General features: G+C 41.6%; 1 protein-coding gene across 2 annotated transcripts in view; it reads right to left on the bottom strand.

The window, feature by feature from the left end:
* spock2 (SPARC (osteonectin), cwcv and kazal like domains proteoglycan 2) overlaps positions 1 to 26,922 on the bottom strand; it is a 34,487-nt gene that overhangs the window by 4,885 nt on the left and 2,680 nt on the right. The window contains exons 2-6 of one of the 2 annotated variants that reach the window (XM_034203734.1): positions 12,014 to 12,022; positions 11,460 to 11,505; positions 2,459 to 2,573; positions 2,063 to 2,168; positions 301 to 409 (exon numbers count right to left, since the gene is read on the bottom strand). In XM_034203734.1, the coding sequence (XP_034059625.1) occupies positions 301 to 409; positions 2,063 to 2,168; positions 2,459 to 2,573; positions 11,460 to 11,505; positions 12,014 to 12,022 (385 nt within the window). The remainder of the gene's footprint in view (positions 1 to 300; positions 410 to 2,062; positions 2,169 to 2,458; positions 2,574 to 11,459; positions 11,506 to 12,013; positions 12,023 to 26,922) is intronic. The other variant, XM_034203736.1, reaches the window with a different exon arrangement.

The following is a 26,922-nucleotide window of genomic DNA, read 5'->3' as shown; positions in this document are numbered from 1 at the left end:
TGTCCCACGTACCCACCTTAAGATCCGCGGTGATCGAGCGTTCAAGGCCGTGGCTCCTAAGCTATGGAACGCTCTGCCCGCTCATCTACGGTCTGCTTACTCTGTTGACTCTTTTAAAACTAATTTAAAAACATTCCTGTTTGGGCAGGCGTTTGGGTAACCAGTGTGCTTGATTTTATTCTCTTTTATACTATGTTTTTATTTTGTTTGTACACAGCTGTTGTTGTAATGTTTTTATATAATAAAACTAAAGTGAGAAAAAAAACATTTGGCATAGCTGCGCTGTGTGTTTAATCCTACCATGTTTGCTCTCCATGGATGTGGGGGCAGCAGTTGGACAAGGACACAGCCCAGGACACTTGAGAGTAAGATCCTTCCCGGTAAGACACACCTGCTGCTCCAGCTTGCACTGCAACACACACACACACACACACACACACACACACACACACACACACACACACACACACACACACCACACACACACACACACACACACACCACACACACACACACACACACACACACACACACACACCACACACCACACACACACACACACACACACACCACACACACACACACACACACACACACACACACACCACACACACACACACACACACACACACACACACACACACACACACACACACACACACACACACACACACACACACACACACACAGAGAGAGAGACAACATCCACAAGGGGACACAAAGGTGAAGAAAAATGAGTTATTGCTGCTACACAGATCAAATATTCATGGGGTGTCTGACTGTACGCCTTAATTTAAATCAGAGCCTTCTCATGAATGCGCTCTATAACCTCTGCCTGCACACAAGATCGGGAATAGTGATCCAAAAGACAAAGCATAAATCAATAAACACATTCTGTCACCACAGGCCACCAATTGGTCCTTCTGAGGCTATATATCATGGCTCCTTGTCTCGGTTTCCCCCCCCTCCCTGAGACTCTGAGTGTGCAGGGTGAACGTCACTATTTACCGACAATGCTCAGTACATTATGTTAGCATGAGTGTAACACAAAGCAAAGCCGTGAATACGATTACCATCACCTGACACTTTGAATCGCCAGGTGCTGAAAAGTGCTATATAAATAAAATTGCCTTGCCTTGCCTTGACAGATGCACATATTGTTATACATCCTGTATACGTGTCTGTTTCTGTTAGAAAGCTTCACTTGTACAAGGTGTCAGGACTATTTGAGCAAATGTTATTAACACTACATATGCTATGGTAAAGCATGCAGATGATATGCTATTCGGAGGCCACATTGTTTCACTGCCAATGATTCCCAACCCTCCACCCCCAGAGTGATTATTTCTACCGTCTTTTATTTTCAGAGAAATGCTCATTACATTGATGGAGAAAAGGATGTTCTTCTCTATGTTTAAACCTATTCTATTCATTTGTCTGGCCAATTAGGGGCATCAGAAAAAGGCTGTAATCATGATATTGACATATTAAAGCCGCAGTTGGTGTCTTTGATAAAAAAAAGCTTTCTTTCGGTCTTCTGTCACTATATCCCTACAGGAGTGCACAAGACAGACAACCAGTCTGTGAACATGTTACAGTGTACAGTAGGGTGATCAGCAGTGATGATTTAACTTTATGGTTATATAAGGCTTCAATTTGTGGTGCTGTTGAGTTATAGTGTGTTATACTGAAAGGTGTTTCTATTATTTGGTTTACGCCCATTTATATAAATGTGTTGCACATAATATAGCACCTGCCATTGTGATTCAACATAATGGAACAGCACCACTAAGTACAGCCTTGTTATCATAGTCCTAATAAAGTGGCCACTGAATAATTAAAGCAAACTATTCCCACAAGCTATTCAGATGTATAACCTTCAATAACTAATTTAGTTTGAAAAAATTTGTTAGTCAGCTTAAAATTATTCATGTAGACCCCAAATGGTGGTCCAATGATTGGATAATACAATTATTTGGGAGACACAAAACCACTTTAGGAAACAGAACTGCTCGTAAGGATTTGCTGCAAAGCCCTATAGGTTCGTTTTGCTTTAGTGTACCTTTGAGGCATAGTTGCGTCCGTCTGATCCGCACACAGGCCCAGAGGAGGAGATGGGACAGGGCAGACAGTTTCCTTCAGGAGACCTGAGAGCGGGCTGCTTCAGTCTGCAGGACAGAGGACACCAAAAACACTTCAGCCTCGCAGAGCAAATTACACAGCAGCACCGACCTGAACATGGAGCAAACAGCCCTCCTCCCTGGTGTCTGAATGTATTAGCTTATCATTAAACAGCAGGCAGCGCTACAGCACTCAGACAAGCTTTATTATTACCACATTGCAAAGCAGCACATACTTAATGTAAACTAGTTGATGTCGACCTCGTGTTAATGTGAGAATTTGTAACAATGTGTTTTGGGAGTTAGTCAGTTCTTGCCCAGAGGCTACACACACTCACCTGTGTTCAAGTTTCTTGCGATTGACGCACACTGCTCTCTGGTAGCCCTGGGCGATACACACCTTGTGTCGGCTGCACTTAACCTTCTGACAGGGGTCCTTGGTGGTGTCTACATCTGGGAGAAAATAGAAACATGTGATGCATGCTGTATATGGCCACTGCTTCCCTTTCTACCTTTTTCTCTATCTTTCTTTGCCCATCATCCTACTATTCACTGGCAGTCTCAAATCCCAAATCTCTCTCCTGTATTTGCTCAGCATAACCCGAGTCAGTTTAAATTAATAGAGCGCTGCAGAACTGTTGGTCTTGCACTAGTAACAAATATGCATCCCGAGGCAGTTTGTGCTTCATTGAGGGTAGAAAAACTCTCGACCAGCAAAAAAAACCAGAAAAATTAAAGTTGCATTGCAGCTGTATGTAAAAGTAGCCACAAGACAATCTATTCCATTCCCTTAAAATGGTCTGGAGGAAGTCACACCTCACTGAGAGTTCTTATATTTACTACTTTAAGATTGTTTTTAATATCGCGTTTTATACTGTATATATAATATATATACAGTATATTTTTTGTTATATATACTTTTTTCGCAATGTAGGCTAAAATGTGCATAGCTAGCTCACTCATCCATCACACTCTCTGCTAGCAGCTAATGCTGGAGCGTGTGTCAGCACCCCACACACACTCATCATATGTCACTGTTGTCTATTCCTAGCAGGCTTCCTGCAGCCGACCTGGATGTCACACTCTTTTCTCTTCACTTCCACCGACCTTTATTCACCTACACTATCCATCATACATGGGAATACCGGTTATTCACTGACTGCTATTGTGGGTTTTAATCTACATGAAGGAGGTGCTTGTGTTCATCCCCTCCTCTTACTGTATCCTGTTTTATGGCACTATTATAATTTCACAGACTGGCTTAGGATCTCCTCTCTTGTCCTTTCCGCTGGCTGAATACATGAATGCTGCCAACATCCCAGGATTATTGAGGCGAACCGACAGATATCTGATTTGAGAAGCAAATCCAAAACAATACACCCTCCTGTCATGGCTGAGCTGGTTGTATAACTGACTGACTGAGACACAGTGAGGCTCCGAGGCATTAATGCCCAGAAGCAGACTCCTCATCCGTTCAGACTGTCAACAGTGGAGCCTTATTCTCTGGTCGCCCAGTATGCCAGTCCACATTGATTGAGTATCCCTGTACAGTACCTCACACATCTCCCAGCTTTTCTTGCTCTTTCTCAACCCTCTCCTGCCTTTTTTCTCTTTCGATGCAGGTCCCCTCTGCCAGATTCACACCAGTGCATCAGCAGAATCAGGGTGCATCAGCCAATTAAACGCTTACGATAACGCCTGACACAAAGGATGACAAGGAGATTAAGGTACTAAAGGGAATAAAGCACAGTGGGTAAGAGGGGAAGTAAGCAAAACAATGTACTGTGTAATCCAACCAGTGAGAATTTCACAAATACCTAGGCGTAAGATGTTGAAGAATGCGAGACACAGCGTACAAGAAGAGAGCAGATAATCCTGCCTTCTAATGGCTAAACATTTGTAAATAAATCTTGTTGGTAGCGAGCGGCTACAATGCTGGCACGGCGTTGTGTTGTGAGTACAGAAGCATAAGGTGGCTGCCTGAGCCTCATGTTAACTTAACAGGCTTCCACGGATTAAAGCAGTGCCTGCGATGATGACGTTTCCATAGCAACAGGCTTTCCGTGGACCGGGAATCATTTCTGGTTTGACTGTGATTTGCAGCTCAATCTGGTGTTTCTGAGAAATCTCTGCCTCTCTCCGTCTCTACAAATCCCCCCGTGGTGCAATCATGTTTATCAATCTTCCTTCCTTTCACATTCCTTTGTCTCCATAAATCTGACATCCTCACTCTCATTCATGTTCTGCCTGCCCTGCGTGTTTATTGTTTTCCTCCTCACATTCACACATCTCTATTCAACCCGAGATTCACCCACCTACTTCCATTTTTACTTTCCGAAAGTCCCTCCTTTGGTATTAAACTAATGCCCGCAGCAGTAAACCGCTCGTAATTAGGCCCCCTGTGCTTCTGTTTAATCCAATCCAGATTTGCACGAGGTTTATCCCTGCCGATTGAGGATAACGGAAGCAGAGCTCAGGCCTCATCCTCATCATCAACCCTCTTATCTACTATTTACACACTCAGTCTCTAACATCATCAGTGCTATCTTGTCTTCTAGGTTTACAATGAAGCCAGACATGTCTAGCAGTTCATGCAAAAAAGATGCTTAACTTCCCACAGGAACACAAAATAATCAGACAGGCAAAAAAATAAAAATAAAGGTCTAAACTTTAACCAGCATTCATTGATTTTTTTTTAACTATAGTGGGCAGTGCAACAAGCTGAAAACACAAACATTTCATTTAGTTGCTTACTTCCATATTTAGCAGGTGTGGGTGCTGACTATTCAAGCTCAACGTAGACAAAACGTAAAGGATTAATTTCAGGGCGTATTTAGAGGATGTTTAATGGAGGAGATTTAGTAGCAAGAAGATAATAAATACATGGGAGGCTTGTCTCTCCACTGGAGTAACATACAGATCCCTTCACAGTCTATATGTTGGGTTTAAAATTAGTTAGAAGCAGCCCCAGTTGGCCGGAGGAGGGAGAGCAGTAAGGGGCGACACTGGACAAATGTGTGGAGTGTGACGGTGAGGAGGGCAGCGGTAGACCCTGGAGGATTGTAGATGCTGCTTTTAGAGTTTGAGAGTTGCTTAAATCCAGACACAAGGTGTGTACAGCGTTTATAAAGAGCTGTGCAGATTCCCTGCTGGGGGAAGGGTCTGGTTCAGTGTAATATAGTGGAGTTAAAACGTGTTAATAGCTGTGGAAAGGTTTAGCAGAGGGCAGGATTTGAATAAAAATGTCTGGCGGGCAGACATCCAGCGGAAGGCTTTAACATGACGTTTGATGACAGTGTTTAAAATACACTGAACAAAAATATAAATGCAACACTTTTGTTTTTGCTCCCATTTTTCATGAGATGAACTCAAAGATCTAAAACATTTTCTATATACACAAAATAACCATTTCTCTCAAATATTGTTCACAAATCTGTGATAGTGAGCACTTCTCCTTTGCCGAGATAATCCATCCCACCTTACAGGTGTGGCATATCAAGATGCTGATTAGACAGCATGATTATTGCACAGGTGTGCCTTAGGCTGGCCACAATAAAAGGCCACGCTAAAACATGCAGTTTTGCTTTATTGGGGGGGTCCGAAAACTGTCAGTATCTGGTGTGACCACCATTTGCCTCACGCAGTGCAACACATGTCCTTCGCATAGAGTTGATCAGGTTGTTGATTGTGGCCTGTGGAATGTTGGTCCACTCCTCTTCAATGGCTGTGCGAAGTTGCTGGATATTGGCAGGAACTGGAACACGCTGTCGTATACGCCGATCCAGAGCATCCCAAACATGCTCAATGGGTGACATGTCTGGTGGTGAGTATGCTGGCCATGCAAGAACTGGGATGTTTTCAGCCTCCAGGAATTGTGTACAGATCCTTGCAACATGGGGCCGTGCATTATCATGCTGCAACATGAGGTGATGGTCGTGGATGAATGGCACAACAATGGGCCTCAGGATCTCGACACGGTATCTCTGTGCATTCACAATGCCATCAATAAAATGCACCTGTGTTCGTCGTCCATAACATACGCCTGCCCATACCATAACCCCACCACCACCATGGGCCACTCGATTCACAACATTGACATCAGAAAACCGCTCACCCACACGACGCCACACATGCTGTCTGCCATCTGCCCTGAACAGTGAAAACCGGGATTCATCCGTGAAGGGAACACCTCTCCACCGTGCCAGACGCCATCGAATGTGTTTGCCCACTCAAGTCGGTTACGACGACGAACCGGAGTCAGGTCGAGACCCCGATGAGGACGACGAGCATGCAGATGAGCTTCCCTGAGACGGTTTCTGACAGTTTGTGCAGAAATTCTTTGGTTATGCAAACCGATTGTTGCAGCAGCTGTCCGAGTGGCTGGTCTCAGACGATCTTGGAGGTGAACATGCTGGATGTGGAGGTCCTGGGCTGGTGTGGTTACACGTGGTCTGCGGTTGTGAGGCCGGTTGGATGTACTGCCAAATTCTCTGAAACGCCTTTGGAGACGGCTTACGGTAGAGAAATGAACATTCAATTCACGGGCAACAGCTCTGGTGGACATTCCTGCTGTCAGCATGCCAATTGCACGCTCCCTCAAAACTTGCGACATCTGTGGCATTGTGCTGTGTGATAAAACTGAACAGCTTAGAGTGGCCTTTTATTGTGGCCAGCCTAAGGCACACCTGTGCAATAATCATGCTGTCTAATCAACATCTTGATATGCCACACCTGTGAGGTGGGATGGATTATCTCGGCAAAGGAGAAGTGCTCACTATCACAGATTTTTTCAGATTTGTGAACAATATTTGAGAGAAATGGTTATTTTGTGTATATAAAAAATGTTTTAGATCTTTGAGTTCATCTCATGAAAAATGGGAGCGAAAACAAAATATTTTTGTTCAGTGTATGTGTGACTGTGTGAGCAAGCTCTAAGCAACAGGATTTATCAATAGCATCAAGAGGTATCAGACTCTAGACCTTGTGGAGTGTGGACTCAGCGTGTTTTCCTGTCTCCTTAGTCCCCCATTGATCTGACACCATTGATTGGACAGAAAGTATCCATCCACCTTTCACCTGGCCTATCTGGCTGCCTGTTGGAATCCAAGGTAGCCTACTCTTAAAACTCTTGAAAATAAGGTTTTCTGTGAGTGCTGTAGACAAACCGTTGAGTGTGTGTGCATGTGTATTTGTGTGTGTGCAGTTGTTTGTTCTTACAAGTCCAAATTACAGCCACTCTCCTGCAGTGTTTACTGTGTTTAGAGAGAGGAGAGTCAATCAGTTGGCGGATTGATGAATTGACTGTAGAAATATCGACTACAAATTACCCTGACCTCTCCCTCACTCTGCTCAGTGGAGTCAGCCGCTGCGGGGCTTGAATGCAGATTTCCAGCCCAGTCTGCTGTTGCCACTGATTGTCTGTGCTTTAGGAAGGTTGACAGTTCAAAAGCCTTATCCTCCTCTACACGCACTGCAGCAGTCTGGCGGAGAAATGAGGCCTGCAGGCTCATCTGAGCTCCGGAGTAAAGACATCACGCTGATTTAGTGATGTCTCAGAGGGACTAATCTCCCGTTCTTTCTCCTTCGCTTCATTAGGCCACTCATAAAGGAAGGCAGATCAATGGAGGGAGATAGTACACTCATGTCAAAAACCAGAGAAAGGGAAATAGATAGATGAAGGGCGTGTGGAATGAAAGAAGCAGAGTACTTTTCATTTGGCAACCTAAGGCAAGCATATGGAGCTTTGCTAAAGTGTTTAAGAAGCTAAGCACACATATTTGAATTCCCGTAATTATAGCAATGCCACTTTTGAATTTGACAAATCTCCGTTAGGTTAACTAAAGTTGGGGTGTTATTTCAACTCATTTGCCAGTGTACTTCGGGACGGGTGGCGCAGTGGTCTGTGCATCTGATCATGAGATAAAGGGGGGTGCTGGGGAACTCCAGTTCGAAACCCGCTCCTGCTGCCACTGCGTCAGGCCGTTGTGTCCTTGGGCAAGACACTTCACCCGGTTTTGCTCCTGTGGGTATTGTCCACAGTACATGTATGATACTAATGTGTACTTGTAAAAGCGCCTCGATGACTTCGAGGCGTGAAGATGGACGGTGTGGCGCAGTGCGCTGTGCAATGATCATCAGATCAAGGGGTGAAACCCGCCGCTGCTGCGTCTGTAAAGCCGTTGTGTCCTTGGGCAAGACACTTCACCTGAACTTGCTCCTGTGGGTATTGTCCACAGTACATGACCATTACATGTATGATATGTGTAATGTGTATTTGTAAAGCGCTTTGAGCATCTGGAAAAGCGCTATAATAAATGTAAGGAATTATTATTATTATTACTTCAATATGTGATGCTTCTGCAAAACCTAGGACTACATAGAAATAAAATGGTAAATGACTGCAATGAATTCTAGCACGAAAAAATCTAGATGCAGAATTTTCTGATGATGATGCAGTTGGTCGGACACTTGGCTAGTTATTTTAAAGCAATATGAATTACATTAAGCTGACGCTTTTATCCAAAGCGACTTACAATAAGTGCATTCGACCAGGAAGATACAAACTTGAAGAAAACAGAATCATATAAGTACATCAGGTTTCAATGAATGTTAATAAGGTGGGTCAGATGGCTCAAAACCTTTCATAAAAAATACAGAGCTCACATTTAACATCAGCTCAGATCACGCTCTCGATTTTGCACATTATTATAGTAGTTCAATAGAGTTGAATACGGAGAATATAAAGAACATGGAGCCGCAGATTATTGGACGATGCAATCTGATTCTTCTGCTCTGCAGAAAATGTATTTCAACAAAGTCTCAGTCAATACTTTTAGCTACACGAGACAAGACTACAGCAATATTAAAACAAGTTTACTACACCTACATTTTCTACCCTCAACCAGACCGCGGAACTGCTGAAACTGAAAGACATCTGAACAAAACCTACAGAAATCAAAGCAATTCTTCAATAGCAAGGAGCCTATTCTAAGATGAGTCAGGTAGTGAATATTTCTGTAAAAGTAAACGACGGTTTCAGGATGTGTTCACATTTAAACTACTTGCGAAGCACTTCAGACCCACATGTGACGACACACAAAAGGGTGACAGCTCATTACAGGTGTATTGTATCATGCTTTTGGGAATGGGATCTTACAGGCTAATGATCCCTTCTTTGTCTTCTTCCTGTAGAACAAACAGCTTCCTCTTGACAGATGAACAAAGTACAAAGACGTCCTTTCACTTAACACTTTTTTCATTTTCACCCTATCATGCTCTCTTCCTCCCCCTATTTCACATTTTTCTCCTCACCATATGCCTTGGAGTTGGCAGGAATAATGTTGATGATGTCACTTTACACTAAATCAAGGCGAATTAGCCCCCCATCTCTGTCTTACTCTCCTCTCATGCTTTTACTTCTCTCTCTGGCCTTTCATTGCATAATTAGTCCTTCATTAAGCCCTTTGGAAATTGCGCTAATGGACTCTGCCATTCAGCCGACTTCATTTAAGCTGCAAATCAACCGACAATGGTCGAGGACACGACTCTGTCATGACTTCATCTTGCAGAGACTCAATTAAGTCTCAGCAGGAGTCCAGGATAGACTTCCGACATCAGCATGACTCACGCACAAGACTGCAGCAGGAAAAAGGAAATAAACGAGGAAGCAGGATAAAGTAGCGATATTTTGAAGTCAGACAATGTTTACCATCTTCTAAGGGAGGCACATCGGATCCATTCAAGCAGATGAAACAGAGTGCTAACATCTTCCAACCTTTTCTTTTGCTGAGGAACTCACAACAAGTGTGGACAGCGAGCAGATGACCCCGGAGTACAAACACAGAGCGTACGCAACGCTGTCTAACACAGTTCAAACACAGTTCAAACACAGGCCACAGATTCAGTCCAAATGCTACAGCAGAGGCTAATAGCAGTTTGTTTTAATACATCATGTGGCTTTGCTTTCACTGCGTCATCATGCATCCCCGGACGTCATACCATTTTTTTTATTTAGTTGTTGCGTACATGTATAGGATGTTACGTTGGTGTCTATATCGAGAGCTGTGGTGAGGCATTTTGAGCACAGAAAAAAAAGTTTTGCACGTAAATAAACTACCGGACTGGGTTCCATTAGAATTGTTTGCCTTGTTTTTTTATCTTGGACTGATTTGGATCTACTTTAGATTTGGCTATTTACCCTTGATTATCTTTAAGATCCTTTAAAACATAGACTATATAAAAAACACATCTTACATTTCAAGAGTAGCAAATGGTTTGTTGTTGTCTCTTGTGTTGTGCCTATCCCTGTGTTACATAATGAGCATTAAAACAGTGTTGCATTATGGGTTGTTCATAGTCTTATTGTTGCTAGGCTAGAGACTTTCTCAATGTCTGTGCGAAGTGTTTTACTGCCACTGAAGAAATGCATTCCTGACGAGTGAGGTGAAATCTGCAGGGCTGGGAGTCAGCTGTCAGGCCGCCAAGATTTTACAGAATTATATAATGGTGAGCTCAAAAAGAGAGTCTGAAATCTGCCCGACAGGAGAGGGTGAGTCAATGAAGAAGAAACTGCACCTAAAACGTACTCCAACAAGCTACACAACTGTGGATTTACATTATGCTTTAGTGGAAGTATTCCACCTGTATCTTTAATGAGATTAAAAAAAAGCATTGAGAGGAAGGACTATCTTATCTTTTTATTAATAGTGTCTCAGGGAAACTTTCTTAACGAGACGATTACAAAATATTTTTCGAAAACCAGACATTTCTTGTCATTATAGAAATGTTTTGTACTGCATATATGGTGTATATTTTGTAAGGAGACATTTTTAATATGCACTAACATAATTTGTATCGCACTATTTGTATTCTAATATATTCTACTGTTTCTTCTTGCACTATTTTAATTTAAAAATGTTATTTGTTTTATTGTTTTATGTCCTATATAACTATGTTGCAATGTTGGAGGAGCTTGGGACTTAAGATTTTCATTGCCATTTCTACAAGCCTTTGAATTTGAATTGAAATAATGATAGCAAAAAAGAACTATGGATCTTTAATGAGGTTAATAAAACTAGATTATGGTTTTAAAAGAGTACACAATAGCTTTTTGATTGCTCAAGTTAAACTATTCTGAGCATGATAATATATTATTTTCAAAATATAGTTTTAGTGCTTGCTCAAAATGTCTTATTGCACGCTCAGGATTAAGACACAATTATAATCCAATAAATGTAAAACTGTATTAAACTAGCAAAGATCAACACAATATATGTATGATAAATGGCATTGAGTGACTTAACTAACCACGCGGAGAGAAGGAGATGGTAGGACACTTACTCTCATTAGAAGCTTGATTCTCATCCCAGGTACGAACATAATCATCCTGCAGAAACACAAAGAGAAAATAATCATGTATTAGCATCTGAGGAGAATGATGAGACACGTTGTTCACACACTGCAGGCCTGAGTGCACAGCGTTGTTGATGGCACAACATATCGACACTCTGTCACCTTCATAGAGGAGAAGTAGTTTACATTATCATCGTACACTGATTATAATGTGTACATTATTCTTGCAGCATGATAATTAGTGAGTCAAACAGACGGGAATGAACTGTATGGAAATGAGCCCAACAAATGTGCACCCGGTGCCTATATGTGAGGCATATGGCTCTTCTTTAAGTGCTCCTCCCCCTCCCCAACTTAATTAGAACATTAATCGTTCAATTTCAAAAAAGGAGGAGATTTTTTATTTAGAAAGAAGAGTAGGAAGAGTGTCAGAGAAGTATAGATAAGACACACAAAAAGAGAAGGAAATGAGACATGAATGAAAACGAGATATGTACAAAAACAGCTGAAAAAGCAGTGTAAAAAATCTGAAGAGAACTGACCTCTACCTCCTGGTGAAATGACAGCAAAAGGAGAAAAAAGCCAATATTAGTGAGGTACAGGGTATTAAGTTGCATTCAATGACATTGGAAGAACCAAATAAAGACTTTTCATGTACATTTAAAACCTCTCTTCTAACATTTAAAAGACATCCTTATTAAGTGTCCCAGAACTCTGATCGGTGCACGGAAATACATGACATAGCAAAAAATATAAATACACAAAATCTGTCCAAATCCAAATTTCACTGGTGTGTACGGTGCTAGATGTACATGAGTGTAACAAATACAGAAGGTTTTATTTTGATTTGAAACATATATTATTAGGGTTTTATTATTTAAGAAGATATAGAAACAATTTGGAAAGATCACATAATGAATATTATTTTCTTGCATATCATAAAAATAGAGTACTTAACTAGACACTTATAAATGGTATTTCCTTCACTCATAAGGGAATACGACAGAAGATATGTACAGATGTAAAGCTCTTGTAAGCATATTGCTGTCTGAAATAATAAACATGAGTCAAGATATTTACAAATCCTCCGCCCCCCTTTTTTCCTCAGAGATGACTTACTCATCACCGTAAACATTAACTGTACTGGAGGAGTGTGCCAAACAGCTCCCTGGAAGGTGATAAATCCTGACACAACACGTGAAATAAGCAGCCCTCATGAAAGCTGGTACCTCCTTCTATGATCCTCACAGTTGAGTTTCACAGGGGTAAATATTTTTCATTACTGGCAAGGATGTGCTACCGAACGGTTTCAAAAACTACTCTAGCGAGGCCTTTAACCTAGAACTGGAGAGCCTGGACTGGTCAGATGAGCTCAGTGGTACACAAGTTGAAAAACATGGCTTGGTTTCAAAAACAAATTCTCTGCAATACTCAATGATTTGGCCCAGGATAAAAAAATCGCGCTGAGCCGTGGATGCACTCCGGCATACTGACCGCCATGAAAAGCAGAGACAAAACATGCTCTGAGTTTCATAAAAGTCAGTCAATGCTTTCCAAAAGCACAAGCAGTGAACTCCAGGCCCACGTGACTGAACAAAAAATTGAAAGAAATGACGTAAGCTCCATGATCAAAATTGCCAAAAAGAGTTTCATCAATGTCAAAACTGAGGAAAACAAAAATAAACCCTGTGAACTTTGGAAATGACTCAATAACCAGCTTGGCTGCAGTAAAAAACTTAAAACGAGATTTTCGAACTTAAACATAAAGACAGATAACAGGCTCATCACAGACAAACTGGATGTGGCCAAGTACTTGACATTTTTGTTCACAAACATAGCCACAACTCTTGTAAATAAATTACCCTCCCACTCAGGGCTTTTTGGAGTAGATCACATCATGACCTACTACAAAAACCTAGGGGTACGCAAAGATGATTTCAGTCTAGCAAGGGTAACAACAGCAGAGGTACTCATTAAACTGAGCGCCCTCCAACCTAACAAGGCCACTGGCCACGACAATATCCCCTCCAAATTCCTCAGAGACACAGCAACCGCCATCTCACCAGTCATAGCTCACATAATTAACCTCTCCATAAAACAGGGGAAAGTACCCAAAGACTTCAAAATTGCAAGAGTAACCCCCCTGCACAAAAAGGGCAGCAAATTGGACACAGGCAACTACCGCCCTGTTTCTATACTTACCTCCATCTCGAAAGTCATGGAAAAAATAGTATATGAACAGGTCGAAAAGTACCTCGCGGAAAATAAACTAATCTATGAATTTCAATCTGGCTTTAGAACATCCCACTCCACTGACACATGCCTTCTTTATTTGAGCGACCACATCAAACAAGAGGTGGACGAGGGCAAGTACTGCGGCATGGTGATGCTGGACCTACAAAAGGCTTTCGACACTGTCAATCACCCCATTCTGATTGACAAGCTAAAAGCAATTGGTTTTGATGCAATCCTACCTGGAGGGGAGAGAACAGATGGTGGAGGTAAACGGTACTCTGTCCCCCCCCCTCCCAGTGAGCTGTGGTGTTCCACAAGGAAGCATATTAGGTCCGTTACTGTTCCTAATTTATGCAAACGACATGTCATCAGCATGTGACTGCAACTTGTTTCTGTTCGCGGACGACTCAGCCCTGCTGGTCTCTGACAGGAGCAGATTGCAGGTTGAAAAAACCCTCAGCTCCGAGCTCGGCAGAATCTGCACCTGGCTCGCCGATAATAAATTATCATTACACCTGGGTAAAACAGAGTCCATTCTCTTCGGTTCGAAACATAATCTCAGCAAATCCGACGACTTCTCAGTTGCAGTGGGCGACATTATTGTCACAAGTAAGAAGGAAATTACATACCTAGGATCTATTCTTGAGGCAAACCTCTCCTGTGACAAAATGGCATCCAAAGTAATAAAAAAAGTCAATCAAAGAACTAAATTCCTATAACGGCTCTCCTCTCTGGTAAACAAGAACACCCTGAAGACTCTGGCAGGAGCACTCATTCAAGGGTACTATGACTATGCTTGCACGTCATGGTACCATAGCACCTCCAAGGCGCTAAAAATAAAACTTCAAACATCGCAAAATAAACTGGTCAGACTAGTGCTTGACCTTTCATCTAGAACCCACCTCACCTCTGCCCACTTTGACAAGGATGGCTTAGAGTAGACGACAGAGTACAGCTACTTGCAATGGGCCTGGTCTACAAGATCCACTACACCTCTATGGTACCCATGTACATGTCAAAATTCTTCCCAAAGGTCAAGGAATACCATGATCATAACACCAGAGGGAGCTCCACAAATCATGTGAAACCCAGATTTGGCACAAAAAAGGGGGAATACACGTTTCGCAATTATGCCACATCAAGGTGGAACGCTCTTCCCACAACTGTAAAGGAAAGTAAAACTATACTTATCTTCAAAACCTCTCGTAAAGAGCACCTTCGGGGGAGAGCATTGCAAAACTGGCCCCGGTAATGGTACAAATCTCAACCTGTCGTACAATGGACAGCTTCCCCCCCCATCTATGTATATACTTGCATTTTAGACTCTGTTACTAACTGTATATCTGTAGACTTGGTATGTCTTAAATGTCCGGTTAGGATGTATTAGAACGAAATCTAAAATGAAAATTGTAAATAAGCAATCTGTATGTAAAAAACCACCTGTATGTAAATTGTAAATAAGCCATCTGTATGTCAAATATGTCTTATATGTCTTAAATGATATGATGAATTGGAAATGGGGGACCCTGATGTAAACAAGACGAAAGTCTTTCTCTGGTCTGCATCCCCTTAACAATTGTATGTTTTGAGCTGTACTGTACTGTACCCAATATACAAGCTATACAAACTTTTCAATCAATCAACGGTCTATCTGTTGCTCTTTGCTCATCCTCTAGTCCAGGGGTGGCCAACCAGTCAGAGGTTAAGAGCCACATTTTTTCTATGTTACTGCAAAGAGCCACATCAAACACACAGGCACTGATACCGCTTGTTTCCGTTTTTTTGTTTTCTGGAGACAAGATTTCAACCACGTCACTGATGCATTTTTGTGGCATTGGGATATATATTTTTTAAATCCTCTGGAGCAGAGAGAGGAGCTGTGGATTATTGTTATTGATTAATGCATCGGTGTTTCTTAGGGTCAAAAACACTAAATTCACAACTTAAAATGAAAGCGTTTAGTTTATTTAATAAAAGAGCACATGTTCAATGTGAAAAGTGACAGTAGTTATAGATTATTTGCAATTTGGTGCTATATATATTTTTAAAAAAAAATTATATATATTTTTTAAACACCTTGAATTTCAGGGGGGGGGCGCGGGGCTCCGTTGGCGGGGCGCAGCGCCCCTCCAAAACAATGGTAGGGGAAACACTGGATAGTGTTTAATCAACGATAGGTTTCCCCCCCTCAAAGGTGATTGGTTCACTGCATCGCAGGTATTATTGTGATTGGCTCTTGGGCCACATCAAAATTAGACTTGCTGTCATCCTCTCATACTGACACCTGACACCACACATACACACCGGGAGCCGGGACGAAAGTAACACGGGACGAAAGTAACGGAGCGATTTTATCCGAGCCCAAACAACTTTGACCGGCCAAATTACGTTAATACTTAACAGACCTACTAAATATCAGGTTTAACTGTCAGGAGTAGCTAGTGTTGTCACGATACCAACATTTTGGTTTCGATACCAAGTCAAGAATTGCGATTCCGATTATTTTTTTTAATGTAATTATTGTGCTTTATTTCACACCAGAACCATAACCATAACACAAACTTTTAAACAATGAGAACAATAAATTAAATAAATGACAAGATTTCCTATTAAATACAATTAATACATTTCTTACAGACAGGCCTCGTGGTGTCCGTAGGCTTGCCCTCACTGTCAGAGATATAGCTCAAATACTTCCAAATTTCGCTTCTGGCGTCTTTTTTGTCAACAAGCCGAGGCGCAGCGGCAGTTGCACTCCCACTTGCAGCCATGCTTCTCGTTTTCTCACATGCTCTGGCAGCTAGCGCGTGCACGAGAGAGGGGAGGGACTTAGAGCGTGCTTGAGAGGGGCGGGACTGCAGGCACGGCTGCAGTGCAGGGAGTGGAAGCAGAGCGCTGAACACACACGGCTCTTATTAAAACGGCGCTTTCTCACCGGAGTACTTTCCCCCGTCATTCTTAAAGTACCGATACTAATGAAACGGAGGAATCGTAACATTGTTAAGGGCAGGGTATCGCGGTACCTTTCAAGTATCGGTACACCGTGCAACACTAGTCAGGAGTCAGTGTCTCTCCCCCAAACTCACACATATACAATTCGATATGAACTGAAGAGCCGCATGAAACTAGGCAAAGAGCCGCATGCGGCTCGAGAGCCGCGGGTTGGCCATCCCTGGATTAATGCATCAGTGTTTATTAGGGTCAAAAACACTAAATTCACAACTTAAAATGAAAGCGTTTAGTTTATTTAATAAAAGAGCACATGTTCAATGTGAAAAGTGACAGTAGTTATAGATTATTTGCAATTTGGTGCTATATATATTTTTAAAAAAAAATTATATATATTTTTTAAACACCTTGAATTTCAGGGGGGGGCGCGGGGCTCCGTTGGCGGGGCGCAGCGCCCCTCCAAAACAATGGTAGGGGAAACACTGGATAGTGTTTAATCAACGATAGGTTTCCCCCCCTCAAAGGTGATTGATTCACTGCATCGCAGGTATTATTGTGATTGGCTCTTGGGCCACATCAAAATTAGACTTGCTGTCATCCTCTCATACTGACACCTGACACCACACATACACACCGGGAGCCGGGACGAAAGTAACACGGGACGAAAGTAACGGAGCGATTTTATCCGAGCCCAAACAACTTTGACCGGCCAAATTACGTTAATACTTAACAGACCTACTAAATATCAGGTTTAACTGTCAGGAGTAGCTAGTGTTGTCACGATACCAACATTTTGGTTTCGATACCAAGTCAAGAATTGCGATTCCGATTATTTTTTTAAATGTAATTATTGTGCTTTATTTCACACCAGAACCATAACCATAACACAAACTTTTAAACAATGAGAACAATAAATTAAATAAATGACAAGATTTCCTATTAAATACAATTAATACATTTCTTACAGACAGGCCTCGTGGTGTCCGTAGGCTTGCCCTCACTGTCAGAGATATAGCTCAAATACTTCCAAATTTTGCTTCTGGCGTCTTTTTTGTCAACAAGCCGAGGCGCAGCGGCAGTTGCACTCCCACTTGCAGCCATGCTTCTCGTTTTCTCACATGCTCTGGCAGCTAGCGCGTGCACGAGAGAGGGGAGGGACTTAGAGCGTGCTTGAGAGGGGCGGGACTGCAGGCACGGCTGCAGTGCAGGGAGTGGAAGCAGAGCGCTGAACACACACGGCTCTTATTAAAACGGCGCTTTCTCACCGGAGTACTTTCCCCCGTCATTCTTAAAGTACCGATACTAATGAAACGGAGGAATCGTAACATTTTTAAGGGCAGGGTATCGCGGTACCTTTCAAGTATCGGTACACCGTGCAACACTAGTCAGGAGTCAGTGTCTCTCCCCCAAACTCACACATATACAATTCGATATGAACTGAAGAGCCGCATGAAACTAGGCAAAGAGCCGCATGCGGCTCGAGAGCCGCGGGTTGGCCACCCCTGCTCTAGTCGCTGCACCGCTTATCTCACCCCCCTGCTCAATGACAGAGAAATCACTCCCAGTAAACTGGCTCATGTCTAGAATTTAACTCAACACTCACTTGAGCTTAATGATTGCTGGTTGTGTGATTTACCCTTGTTGGGCCTGATGAAGTCACACATTAGCAAGGCAAGGCCTCAAAGAGTTGACGACCTGGCCATTAATCTGACGCCTCCCATGTCTCCTTTTATTGATGCCTCAGCTCCTGCATTATTTAGCAGCCTTTCTGTATTTGTGTTTCTGCCAAGACCGATGAGGGAAGCGTCCTACCGCGCTGACAGGACTGGAAATCAATGATTTCATAAAAGAGAGGCTGCAGAAAATGTATTCGGGAAAAATAAATTCTCCTGAGTGTACAATGGAAGTGAGAATGAGACGCAGAGCACGGTGACAAGTTTGGCACACGGCAGTGAAGTTATATCACCAGAAAATATGACTCAAGAGAATCATTTTTATGAAAAACTGTTGTGTCTTTTTTTTAATACACATAAGTGATTAGAGGAGTGCAGAAAACACTCAGCATCCAGGAGCTCTGTAATCTACCCGATAACATCAGAAAGATCTCCTCTTGCTCTCAAACATGGCAGATTGTTCACCCCACTGCTGATGTTCGCAATAATGATGGACAGTCCACAATCCCTCATGAGCTGTAAAATTGGGTTCAGCTCAAGTGGAATTCTAAAAAAGCTTGAAAAAATCCTGGTAGATGGAAACAAAGAACAAACAGGAAACAGGTTGAAATGATTGTGTGTGTCTATCTGACAGGTGTTTCTAGGTAAATGTCAGCTGTCAGATGCACTCTGTGTTCACTGTGGTTACATGAGGGGTTCGTTTGTGGTGACAGCGCATCACTGCCTTATCAGTTACAAAGCAAACACAGTACACTCATTTGGAGATGAGTCCGCCGGATGATGGTTTATACTTGAGTTGTCTCAAAATGAGCATTAATATCTGCCTTCAATGGATTCATCAAACCAACGCAGAACAGCACAGGGCGACAATGTCCTCACCACCCTCTGTATCAAACTCATATTACTGCTTAGCCATTGCTTTTTCTAACTAGTCCATTTGCAGTTTACATCCAGATCTGACCGAAATGTAATCACTGTTAAATTGTATCATATTAAGACATCTGGTGAAATTGTTACAATATTCATATATTGTCACTGACACCTTGAGCTTTGACGCCTAATCAGTCTAAGTTGACATTTGAAATGTGAAGACATTTCCTCAAGACGTTACTGAGGTATCACAATCACGATAATGTGATGAAAAGTGTCTCCAGCTGTCACAGCGGTAACAATGCATTAAGGGCCATGAATTTCAGCCCATACCGAGCCCAACCTTAGGCTTCTTTGCATTACAGAGTCTATGAGGCCAAAACCTTTTTATGAGTGACATCAAAAGACTAAGAAAATGCTGCAAAGTAACAACATGAATCGAGTTTGCACTTTGTTTACATACAATTTTTAAGAACAGATGTTCTATTTTATATACATGAAAGCATGTGGAGGTACACTACTGTTGAATACTGTTGTAGTATAAAATATAACCCACAATATGATGAAATAGAGGTATCATCAGTAGCTTTGCTACATACAGTATCGTTTCATTTCCTCCCACCTAGGGATTCACATAAAGGCTCACAACCTCTCAGCTTGGGTTTACAGATCACATGAGACACGCATGAGATGAAACAAAACCCCCATAACAATACTCTCATCCTATATGCTCTCCTCTTATCTTCATGCACACTGGGCTGCGGGGCACGAGAAGCAATTCTGCTGATTCCTGTATTGCTGCATGTTCACAGGCTGTAAGCTGATGCTTCAGGATCGCAGAGCAGAGGCAGAGCATCAAACGCTGTTAGTCTGGTCTGCCTTGCTTGCAGGAACGCGTCAAGAGGGAGCTTATGTAAGAAATCTGGGAGGACTGGTTAGGTAAAAGGTGAAGTGAGGGTCAGTACTTTTTGGATTTATAACATTGGACAATTTAAGGTTGAGGACGAAGCATAGAGCAGCCGTTCCCCTTGCATCACAAGATTGATCTGCTGGGGGATGATGTGGAAGAAAGGAGAATAACTCAACTTTATGCCGGCCAAAACTATGCTTACTTTTTCTGAGTGAAGTGTTTGATCATTTCAACTTTCAAGGCCTCTACATTTATTTCAATAAATGAAAACAATTTCCGGAATCTTAAATTCTATTAAAGTATTTGAAAATGTGAAATTGCAAAGTGCGTTATTACCTCTAAGGATGGAAGGACACATTCCCTTTACTTTTCAAAGTTATATATTTTATATTTTTGTTGCTTAAGGTTAATTTTCTTACTGACGTTTCTCTGATTATTGTCCACTAACTGTATTGCCATCAAAGTCTAAATGAAAGAGGATCTGAGTTAAATAAATGTTGACAAGCTAAGCTGAGTGTCCTTCAATGTATAACCTCTGGAAGCTGAGCTTAAGGAGCAGTATTTGAATTTCTGCCCCCTATGGTTTAAACGTAAACTTTGATATACAGTATAAGCATTTTGCCATACGTGGCGTTTGTTGGATCAATTTACAATACATGTATAGTTTTATTCATATTTTGACATTTCTGTATTGATTTGTTTTTGTTATGTTGTATTTGCAGAACAAGCCTCTGGTGTATTTTCACTCTGGGAACTACAATTGTAAACAGCATTTCCTATGTATAACTGTACTCTATTTGAAATCATAATACCAGAAACCATATTGTGGTCAGATTTGTGTCTACATAAAGAAAATCAGATGTAATTTATAAACCAAGTTCCTTCCAAAGGATTGTGTGAGTCATACACAAATATTTGGGCAATACAACTCAAAACGTTAGCCATATTTTGTGCTTTAGGTGGCTGATAGATTTCCATTTATATCGTTAAACATACTTGAAACAAATGAATAGACTTGTTTTATGCTTTTCACTTTGCCTTACTGTTTTATACATGAATAATTTCTTCCTTTTATGCTGGAGCTGGTGGAAAAAAGGTATTAATTTATGTCTGCACTGAAGTGTGTCACACTTACGGTTATTATGCTTTATCAACACATCCTCACTCCCAGGTCGGCCTATGTTGACGTTATGTCAAGTCCCCTGTGTCTGCTTTTTCCAACGCAAGGGGGGGGGGGGGCCTTAGCGTCCATTTTCAACGCAGGGGGGGGGGGGGCCTTAGCGTCCATTTTCAGCTTTCCGGGATGTCCATATGCTTCTCTGGACGCTCATGGAAGCACGGCATTCGTTTGTGTCGGCTGCCCTTAAAGGCAATGTGAGCGTCCATTCTCATTGGATAACGGAGAATTGTACACCCGGAAGTAAGTATTCCACTTATTGTCGATTGATTTTACAGTGATATCTGCACTACTCATCGACTAATAAACACCAGATTATCCTTGTTAAGTACACAACATTGATTGGTTTAAATTGTGTGCAATGCTTTTGTATTTTTCCCCTTCGATTCGGAGAAACAAATATTTTTTCGGAGTAAAGGATGGCAGAAGACACTACACTACCCAGAATCCCCAGCTATCGTTTGGACTACACCATGTGCTCTGTTTGACGTCACGTGATCTTCAAAATTCTCCCTGCAGAAAAAAAAAACATGGCCGAACTTCGTTTTATTCTCGGTGGAAAATGCCTATTTTAAAGTTAGTTTGGCCATTAAAATGCGTTTTGATGTCATTTGATGCGAGAAATATGAGTTGTTATTTCAGATTATGTGTGCAGTGGATGTACATGATCTTTAGTTTGCTAGTTATTACGAAGATTACTTCAGGAAATTGCGTCCATAACGTTTTCATTGTTACCAAGGTAGTTGCTAGGGACGCTGCTATCGATATTATTTCTGTTATGTTGTGTAACTGTTTAATGGTGTTATCTTTATTGCTACCCCCTTCCCCGTCAATGTATAGTGTTGGTCCACAGCGCAAACATATTAGTTTAACAAAATCCGCATCTAAAGATAGCCTACGTTATTTTCCCCTGTGCAATTCCAGTCTCACATCTCAGAGCACATCGTCATTAACAAATACCGGAAACAGACCGAAAACATTTTTAAAAAAAAATAAAAAATACTTTATTCCGAATGTGCTTGCTTTTCTCTTTGAAAGTCATCACATACCGGCATTGTAATACACGGTTCGGCTGCATTAAATATTACATATCTGCCGTAGTTATGTATTTATAGAGCCCTGATGAGAAGACTTCAAGACAAACATGAGGAACTGAAAACGTGACGTGGATCATAAATATATCAGCCATTAAACAACATCTTACATTTCTTTTCACACAATACGTCTCCTTGCAGTATCAACACTAATTCGGCTGACTTTTATATTTGATCCAATTGGTAGATAGGCGGTGGACCCGTTCAAATCCAGTTTTGGACAGTCTGCCGTGGTTCCATCCCATTTCAAGTGCTGTTCGAGGCTCGGCGTAACCCTCCGAGCACACTCTCCAATCACAGAGCTTGAGGACTATCACAGGGTTTGTCAAACAGAGCACATGGTGTAGTCCAAATGATAGCTGGGGATTCTGGGTAGTGTAGTGTCTTCTGCCATCCTTTACTCCGAAAAAATATTTGTTTCTCCGAATCGAAGGGGAAAAATACAAAAGCATTGCACACAATTTAAACCAATCAATGTTGTGTAATTAACAAGGATAATCTGGTGTTTTTTAGTTGATGAGTAGTGCAGATATCACTGTAAAATCAATCGACAGTAAGGGGAATACTTACTTCCGGGTGTACAATTCTCCGTTATCCAATGAGAATGGGCGTCCATTCTCATTGCCTTTAAGGGCAGTCGACACAAACGAATGCCGTGCTTGCATGAGCGTCCATAGAAGCATATGGACATCCCGGAAAGCTGAAAATTGACGCTAAGGGCCCCCCCCCCTTGCGTTGAAAATGGACGCTAAGGGCCCCCCTTGCGTTGGAAAAAGCCGACACAGGGGACTTGACATAACGTCAACATAGGCCGACCTGGGAGTGAGGATGTGTTGGCTTTATACATAGAAAGGCTCTAATGCCACTCTTCCATGCTCAAGTAGATATGAGCAATGTCAGAAATACTGTGACAGCAAAGGATGAATAACAGGTCAAATACAAACGCTGGCTGAAGTTTTCACTCAATTATGTAAGCGGTGAATTGCCTTTTCCATTTCACTGGATACATATTCAAAGGTCCAAGACAACAAATTGACTGGTTCTACTGAGTTGCCGTTCTCAAACTTTCACGCGTCATCCTATCGTTGCACACATGCACACACAACAGACACACACAAACAGTTACAGCTAGACTATCACACTTAGTCCACAAAGTCTCTGTGCACTCATGCCAGCCCTGTACTCACTATCTATAAATAAAATCAGCCCTTGTGCCTTTCGGCCCCGCGGGGAATAAGAAAACAGTCTGCAACTCACAGGAGCTGGTACAAGCAGCGAGAACCACACTTCACTGAAAACATCGGCCCCAACTGAAAAACAGACATGTACAACAATGGAAAATCAATAAAGTTGCCTTGGTAGGGCATTCAAGAAGGATAACAACCAAGGGGAGCTGAAAACAATAAAGGCTATTCGAAAAAGAAAGTCACAACAAGATTAGCAACAACAAACCTGGTCAAGGGGAAAATGCAGACTTGGCGTGCCTAACAAGTTATCAAGCTTACTCATCAGCGTCCACACGGCGGCGTGCGTTGAAGCTTGCCGGCGGGCGTGTCTGAAGCTCGACCAACAACCAATCACATGAATCTCTAATACTGTACTGGAATATGATTTGATTGGCTGACGAAGTGAGCAACGCCAGCAACGCGACGCTCCCACAATGCAGTTCGGCAAAGTGTGACGTCATTGCTTTTAAATTGTTCTGTGTGACACGATACAAAGGGGAAAATCGTGTTGGTAAACACGAATCAATAGATTTCGTGACTATAACACGAAATGCCGTGAGACTGGGTTGCTCAGGTACTCTCAGGTGCTAAAACATCTGAATTTGCACTGCTATTTTCAACCACTTCTAACTTTTTCTAATCAAATTCTCTTGTATCAGCTACTTTGTCTATGAAAGCTGATATAACACTGGCTGTGACTCAGTCTGGCTCGAGCCCAAAGGTAATAACACTTGGGTGGCATTTACTGTAGGGACAGCCACTACCACTTAGAGTTATTGTTCATTTTAAAAGAAAACATTTGATTTATTGAACCTGCCTTCTGGAATCGCAAAGCCACTGTTTCGTGATAATTTAAGAGGCGCAGTGCATTTTCAAATGAAAGTTAATCATGAGACATAAACTATTGAGATTCTAAATGTCCTTTTTGTAGGCCTATCTGAATACAAACATCACGCTGTCACATCATTTACACTATTTTGGGACTTGTACTGCCGGGCTAATTACTGTACATACAGTACAGGTTTTTAACTTCAGGAGGACTTGGAAATATCCCACAAAGAGCTTATTTCAGGCAGATTTCTGGATGTTGGCTTTTCTCTGCAACAAACAACCTATTTGGCATACCGAGTCCCAGGTTTAGCCAACACAGATGCAGGTCACTCCGAGAGTGCAGAGATTTTTAGCATCTGCAAGGAAACATGTTGAACAAAAGAATGCTTAACAAAACGTGTGTCTGTTTTCTGCAGTTTGGAGAGTTTTGGATGATGTTACATTTATTAAATTGTGTTTACAAATGAATGTACAAAAAAATGTAATAATCATATCCTTTCTTCAATACTTAGGAAACCCTCTCCCTGTCTCTCTGCTGCACCTGTGCCCTTCAGCTGTGGCTATTGTACTGCAGTGGAGAGCAGCTGTGGCTTTGCAAGCAGGGCATGATGAAAGGCTGTTTCTTTTTTCTTCTTCTACTCAATTACAGCCCACCTAGGCCTCTGGTAGCCGACCAAGGCACCCCACAGCGCACCAGTCGCCAGTCCAAACCCTGAACAAACGCGCCATCCAAAAACTGTTGGAAGATATCGAGATCCATCTGCATCACCAACACAGTTCTGGACGTTTGCAGCCTCATAAAGAATCTGGAGTATGATAAGGAACAACTCGTGACAGAACAAAGTATGACTAATGGATTTTTGACAAGCTGTTATCTTCATGCATAGCTTTAATGCATCAGTGGCAGTCTATTCTAACATTGGGGAGTATGGAGTTGAGCTGCTCCGTGATAGAAAAGCAGGACTAAGCGCAGGGTTGGTGATGACACTACTGTTCATCTGGATAGTGTTTAATGGAGTATTTGGCTCCGGTGTTACAGAAGTCATTACCCACAATTATGTTTTGTATATAGTGAAATGATAAAAAGGAGCATTAATCAAAGTGTTAAAATTGTGCTGGTCAAAATTCAGGGAGCTAAGTAGAGATTGTTAAGGTCAATCTATTTTCAAATGTTCTTGCCAGATTGCGAGATTGACTGCTCCCCCTGTTTTGCATATTTATCAAGTGGCATCATGAAGGAATCTAATGCTTTTTTTGCAGGTGCTGTTTCTTAAAAATGAAATTAATGATAACAGGTTCTGGCAGGATTGGTACTGGGTGGTCCAATGCTGCCTGAGTGGAGAGGCATGTGTTTTTAAGATAAGGATTTACCAGGCACAAACAACACTGGATGGAAAGCAGAGAAAATATTATCCCAAAAATCACATCACAAGTCTGATCCCTTTCTGCCATGTTCATACAGGCATGCGTAATGGATGCCAACAATAAACTGCCTCATGCTGGGTGAGCTAAGTCGTAATCATCATCCATTTTCAGGCACATATCTGAGTTTATCCTAAATCAACAGAAATAAAATATACCAGACCAATTTTATGGCTTGGCAATTTCATGGACAGCATCATTTTTACAAAAATAGAATAGAATCTGTTGTTGATTTGCCTTTGGTAAACATTACAAATTAGATCCGCTATGAATACAATGCAGTAGTCTCCAACCATTTCATTTCACACTGAAATGAAAATAGACATTGCTTTGACTGGTGAGATGAACCCTTGACATGTAATTGTCCCTATAATTGAGTCTCAGTTTGAGTTTCTGTGCAAGGAACACATTTTATTCAGCATCTTAAAATAAAAGTCAGAACATGATGGATGTTCTTTATGAAATCTGCAATTTCTTTCTACTGTATGATTCCAGCATGTAATTATCCCTTATATAACTTTCTCATTATAACAAAGGTTATTATTAGTTATATCTTTCGGGTTGTATAACACAAAGATAATAAATGAATTAAAAAAATCTAAATTGCACACATTATAATTGCAACTTAGGCTGCCAAATGACTTAAAAGAATGGAGCAAATAACACCAGGTCTTTGGGTTTAAATAACAATTCTGCATTGACTGCCTTTACCCGTTCCCCTGTATTCTCTCTTTTCCTGGATTTGGTGCATTAGTGAAATGAAATATTGAGTGCCCCTGTCAGATTAAAGGATTGAAGGTATCCCATTCTATTATTTGTTGACTGTAACTGTTAAATCTAATCGCCTTGTCTTCCTGAGAAATAGATTAAATTGAAGTGTGGGAGCTATTTTTACTGAAAGTGAAAGACACTCATCAAGATTTGGCTTTTACATTTCATAAGAGTATAAATATGAAATATTTACAGAGAGCGTTCTGCAGCCTATGTATTGTGTGTGTTTATGCGTGTGTGAGGGTTTGTGTGCATCTGTTTGTGTTTGCGCACATGCAAATGGGAGAATGAAA

The sequence above is a fragment of the Gymnodraco acuticeps genome, unplaced genomic scaffold, assembly GCF_902827175.1.
Source record: "Gymnodraco acuticeps unplaced genomic scaffold, fGymAcu1.1, whole genome shotgun sequence".
NCBI classification, from domain to species: Eukaryota; Metazoa; Chordata; class Actinopteri; order Perciformes; family Bathydraconidae; genus Gymnodraco; species Gymnodraco acuticeps.
Note: the sequence above shows the minus strand (reverse complement) of the source record. Positions and strands in the feature narration are given on the sequence as shown.